Source organism: Pyrgilauda ruficollis, unplaced genomic scaffold (assembly GCF_017590135.1).
Source record: "Pyrgilauda ruficollis isolate IOZ18807 unplaced genomic scaffold, ASM1759013v1 scaffold104, whole genome shotgun sequence".
NCBI classification, from domain to species: domain Eukaryota; kingdom Metazoa; phylum Chordata; class Aves; order Passeriformes; family Passeridae; genus Pyrgilauda; species Pyrgilauda ruficollis.
Genome location: NW_024508545.1, coordinates 1307869 through 1313868, shown reverse-complemented (window position 1 = coordinate 1313868; position 6000 = coordinate 1307869). Strand labels below are relative to the sequence as shown.

The window sequence follows — 6000 nt, the reverse complement described above, 5'->3', positions numbered from 1 at the left end:
CCAAGTCCTGAACTTAGTTTCTCTAGGACAAATAGGACCTCTTCATGGTTTTGCTCAGTGAAGGGTCTGTGGGGTTGTTCCCTCCGTGTGGATGCTCTCCTTAAACACTGTGCCTCTAGCAGCCTTTTGGATAGCACTTTTTGGAAGGATAAGAGCATTCTTTTCCCAAATCTCAGGAGCATGAGAGGCAGCAGACACTCAATTATCCTTCCCTGGGGCAGTTTTATCCCAGTGTGTCCAGCAAGGTCCAGTCCAAATCCAGCCCTTATGGGCACTCTCACCCTCTTGAAGCCACGATGGGCATTTGATGACAGAATTTGTTGCCTTCAGACATTCTTTTCACTCACTACACACTGAAATGTCCTTCAATGCTAGCTGGACATCACTGGAAATAAAACTGAGGATAAGTTGTTGTCTGGCTTAATTTCAGCTGCCTGGAATACCAAACTCACGATTTTTTTCTGTCATTTTAAGTGACTGTCATCTACTTTCAAGCCCAAAGGAGATTGGGAATAAAAGATCTATAAATTAACTAAACCTCAATCCAATGCTTTTTAAGGAAGAAGAGAGGAGTTCAATGAGGTTTAGGGTTTTTTTTCTGCAAGTCTACAACTTCAGTCAATAACACTGTGCTAATTCAAGAGAGCTGAAAAGCAAAATTGGTTTTAACAGAACGAGCAACCAGCCAATTTATTTCTAAGCTGCATTAATTGGAAAACAAAAAGCACAAATAGGTATGATGAATGATGCAAAACAAATTGGAAACAAAATTCTGCGATCCCTCTTATCAGTTTTAAGGAGTTAGGACCTCAAAATTTGTTCCAGTCTTAAAAAATAAAAAAAATACATCCCCTCTTCCAGCTCCCCGACGCAATCCTATCCCCATATGCGTTCAGTTTTAATAAGCTAAGGTGCTATCACAGAAGAAAAATCAGTCTCTAAAAAACAACGAGTTGTATGTTTACAGTGTTCCTCTAACACCATAGTCTTGATATGATTCTTGTAAATAAATAACAGAATAGAAACACAATATTTTTTTTGTGGGGACTTTTTGTTGAGTTTGTTGTTTTGCTTTTTTGGTGGGGTTTTCTTGTGGTTCTTCTTCTTCTTTTTTTTTTTTTTTTTTTTTTTAGTGTCGTGCTATATGAAGCTTCCTTGGCAATAAACCAATTCAAGATTTCTCGAAAAAGGGAATAGCGTTTGGCTTGTCAACCATTAAGTAATTCCAATCCCCCCTCCCTTGGTGGAATCTTCCCTCCCTGTTCCCATTTTAATATCCATCTTGCCATGCTAGGTGTTGAGTGCACCACAGGATTTAAAAAGAAAGGAAATAAAGTTGAAAGTACCTATTTCAAATTTCAACAATTTACTTTCTTTTTTAAAAGCATTGACACTGCAATGGAACAGCTTTTTGTTCAATCTTTGTTTTAGTGAAACATTTTAATTGGGCTGTGGATATGGAGCTTGGGTATTTTACCCAAGTTTAATCAATGGCTAACGGACAACTCGAATGAGAAATGTACAATTTGAACTGACCATTTAAAGAGACGATTTGTCACACACAGTTTGCATCCATGCAGACTGAGAGCTTTATAATTACATTATGTACAAAAAAAAAAAAATTATTTTTTAGTTTATTAAGGCAACCACAACTTGGAGAACATGTCCAAAGTGGCATTAATACAATTGCAGTGGTGATACCCTTTGAACATTTTTATTTCTATTTTCAAATAAGAACACTTATTCCTTTTCTTTTTTTTTTTTTTTCAGAAATAATTGCCAAGAAAGGATCTATTATCCATAGGGTTTGTTCTATAGTTTTTTAAAACAATCTACTTTATCTATTTTCTTTAAAAGATAATATCAAGGCATTGCTACCCAAAGCAAATTATTCATATTCTGGTTTTCCCGTTAATTTCACTGGGAACTGCAGATGGTAAAAACTTGGTAGATTTGGGTCCTGGTTTTTATTCTATTTTTTTTTCTGTCTTATTTTTTTTTTCTTTTATCTCTTTTATATTATTTTTTTGGTGATTTTTTTCCATGTTTACTATAACTATTCCCCAGAAGTGTCTTGCTGTTCTCTACTCATATGTACCGAGCATCAAAACAACTTGGCTGATGGATGACCCCTTTTTCACATGCCATTGCCAAGTTGCTTCATATAAACGTGGTATTGTAACCGAATATCCGTGTATACCTTATTTTAAATGTTGTGATATTCCATCATTTCTTGGGATAGCACTCAAATGAGTGTGCACACGTGTAAGGCTCTAATTTTCTATTGCCTATATTGCAGCTAGTTGTAACTAGGCAAGTAAATGAGAAAGAAATATATAGTTCTAGCAGGAGCCAGGCATTTTGGCTTATGCTGTCCCAAAGCCTGGTAGGTATATAAAACTGGAAAAAAAAAATCAAATAGGTTATAACCAATATCACAGTTGAGAAAATTACATTATTTTTTGTTGGTTTTTTTTTTTCTTCTTTGTTTCTTTCTTTGTTTCTTTCTTTGTTTCTTTTTTGTTTCTTTTTTTTTTTTTGTTTCTTTTTTTACAGTGATTTATACTATGGTAAAGTTACTCTTAGTTTCACCTGGCCCACCAAACAGAATCAGAGTCGAGCATGCACCCTTAGTGACAATGTTCAGCTATCTGCGAGGATGACTTCCAGCCTCTGGGTACGGTATGAGAACAGCAATGCTGAGATTCAGATTAGTTTTGGAAACTCGGCAGAGTTCATGCTTTTTCCAGCTTTGACACACATCCTCCTCCCCTGTATCCCCCACTTTTCCCGTGCCTTTCCCCCCTCTTTCCTTGGTGGGGGGGGGCTTGGGTCAAAGCGATGAAGAGGAAAGATGCGCGCCGCAGCTGGCACAGCTCTCTGCAATGAGTTCTGGCTGCTGAAGGGACAGGTCAGTCTGGTGCTGCCAAAGGGGTGAGGCGGACTGTGCACCTCCTGTCCCCCAGTCCTGGCGTGCCCCACTGTGGGCACCCAACATCTGACGAGGTGCACTGGCCTTAGGGAAGGCCTTCGCTTTCGCTCCCTCTGCCTTTCCGGTGCCGCTTCACTTTCACGTCCTCCTCTTCCTCCTGCGGGGACTTGTTTTTCCTTTTTCCAACCCGGGGCGCCCGGGGTAGAGGGAGAGGGAGTGGAGGGGGTGGAGGAGGCAGAGGAGGCGGCAGCGGTGGCGTCTCTCGAGCCATGTGTATGACAGCCTCGATGGTGGCCATGATTGTATCTTGAGTGGCTGCTTGCTCCAATATTAAAGGGTTGAGTGTTGGTCTCTGACCTCTTTTGCTCGGAAGGTCAACGCATTTTTCCAGAACGGGCATTTGGTCTCTGGAGTCTTCGTCAAAGGAAAGGGGTTGCTTCCGAGGACGCCCCCTCCTCTTCTTCACGAAGTTATTGCCTGTCTTTGATTGTCTCTGCAGCCGCTTGGCTTTCAGGATCTTGTTCACGTGATCCAGGTTCTTCTTTGTGGACAGGATCTTGGTGTAGTTGCACATCTTGCGCACCTCGCACTGGATTGCTTCAATTTCACGGCGCTTGAACCTTTTCTTCAATGGTGAGCTGGCTGTTGGGAGACAAGGAGAGAAACAGGGGTGGGTCAAACAACAGTGATTGGAAACTCTTCTTTTACCCCTTCTAGCATCATGAAGAGTAGATGAAAATACAACTTTCATATAAGTAGACTTCAGAGATTTCTCTCTGCCTGTTCCCTCTTCTAAAGCAGCAAAGCTTTTGCTACAGCATTTTAGCATGAGTTTGCTTTATTCTCATTTTTCAGCCTTTAATAGGAGAGAAGGAAGCTTAACATAGCTTTCATATTGGTCCAACTTAACGATTAAACCTTCTGTACCCCAAAGATATAATCCTGATATCTGCAATTCAGCCTTTAATTCTTGTCATGAATGCCAGTTAGTATGAAGAGTGTTTGTTGCTGAAACTAGTGGGCAGAAACGAGACGTGTGCATCACTTCATCTGTGGCAAATTCATTACCCCTGCCTGGGTTTCTGTACTATCATCTCTTCAGACACTAGCTGAAGCTACTCAGTCATATAATTGACTTTAATGGCCCCCAAAGTAAGCTCAATCCTGGTTCAGATCACTTACTTTAGATCTGAACGAAGTCCAAAGTAGTTAAGTTTCTTGCCAAGGTCACGTTGTGAGTCATTGTCAGAGCTGGGAAGAGTACCCAGAATTTCTTGGCTCCTTGTCCTTTGCTTAGGACACGAGACCTTGCTTGTTTTGCCTAAATTGTCTCATTGTCCTTTCCTGAACATGGCATCTGTTCAGAGTTCAGGATTTGCACACAGATTAGAAGTAACTACCCCTTTGTGAGGGAAGCAGAATGTATTAATTCTGCTATTGCAATAACTGGTGCTCCCTTTCACTCCTAGCATATCCGTTCTGTGCTGCTGGGAAAGAAATGATGGAACTCAGAATTTCTTTTTTGGTAAAGAATAAAACATCCCACTAAATTAACCTCAGCCCATGTCTACTTGCAAACTTAATTTACACCTGACTGTCAAGGAGTCATTTGGATTTGAAATCCTTGAAGTTTCCCGAGCAGGCAAGATTTTGAGAAAGGTTCATTTGGGGGTTATCTCTGCCTTCATGGCTAACAGGCTAATCTTCCAGCAGTAGTTTAAATAAAGTTGCTATTGTAGCATTTTCTGTAGATAACCAGAAGCTGTCAAGTTGTAGAATCTCCTCTTGCTCTCTATGGGCTGTGACAGTTTCAGCATATAAACCTCATTCACTGGCCTCTCCTCTTGGAGAACATAAATTATTGGCTCTTATACCACCATGTTGCTTGGATTCAGCAAAGAGCTTGCATAAACAAACCCAAGTTACAATGTAAGAAGTAGGAGTGAGTCATAAACAAAACACAGACATATGCTCTCTTATAAATAAAGACCTGGGATGGCCAACTTCCCAAAGTCTGGTTTTCATTAATTACAAACAAAATACATTTTCCATATGTAACCCACTCCCCACACCAAAAAGAAAAATAAAACCTATTTGCAGTTTGTGGTTCACAAAGGACAAAAGAAAAGAGGAATGCAGTCATTTTGGTACCAAAGGAAAAGAGAAAGGAAATGAAATATCCAAGTTGCTCAGGAGAGGCTAATTAGTTGCACAAAATTCTTCCCAAGTAGGTCACCCCTAAAAACTGTGGATTCAAGGTCCCTAAAGGCAAGTGGCAGCAAGCTATTTCCCAGAAATTTGATCAAAAAAGGTTAAGTCCCTGTCACAGAAAATGATTATTCTCATCTGTCCTCACTGGTGATTGACATAGGTAGTCCCAATATCTTCAGCCTTAAGCATTCAAATCCTTTGAGTCCCACCCATGTCCTGAGAGTAGCTTCAGGTCAGAAGATCCAAAAAACCAAACATTGGCACACTCCTCAAATTCACGGCCCACCTTTTGCCTTTTATTTCTATTGTCAGGGAACATTTTCAAATCCTATATTTTTTAAAAATTCCAATATTTGAGGTGCTTTTTTTTTTTTTTTTCTCTGAAAGCTGAAATTTTCAGTTGGTGATTGACAACAGAAAATTTAGCAGAAATACAGGAAAGCTTGCGAAGTATCATGATGATACCAGGAGATTTGGCTTTACTCTCAATTTTCATTGGAAAGAAAGTAAGCCAAGGAACTGGTGAAAAAAAAAAATTGAAATAAAGCATGTCCCTGCAAAGATGTTATGTCTTTACTGAGATTTATCTGTAGCCAGCTGTTTCAGCTTGGTGCTACCACCTGAACATGGTCAATGGAGACCTGGTCTGTGCAGCTGGTAGAGGCTGACCTCAGCTTCTAAACCCTAAAATGGGAACTCAATGCAATTCAAGATGACCTTGCACATTGTTTTGATGTCCTGATGCTGGATGAGAACACAAATCTCCTGTCCATCCTGAAACCCTCTTAGGCACTCAAGAGGTCACTGAGGCTGAGAGTCCTGAGTGGAGCCTGATTCTGAAGAGACTGCCCAAGTGG

At 40.3% G+C, this 6000-nt stretch overlaps 1 protein-coding gene across 2 annotated transcripts in view; it reads right to left on the bottom strand.

Annotated features, from left to right (window-relative positions):
* Positions 1-6000, bottom strand: part of SETBP1 (SET binding protein 1) — a 267152-nt gene that overhangs the window by 2156 nt on the left and 258996 nt on the right. For both annotated transcript variants that reach the window (XM_041469580.1, XM_041469590.1), the window contains one exon: positions 1-3574. This exon is cut by the window's left edge and continues 2156 nt beyond it. In XM_041469580.1, the coding sequence (XP_041325514.1) occupies positions 3018-3574 (557 nt within the window). In that variant the 3' untranslated portion in view covers positions 1-3017. The remainder of the gene's footprint in view (positions 3575-6000) is intronic.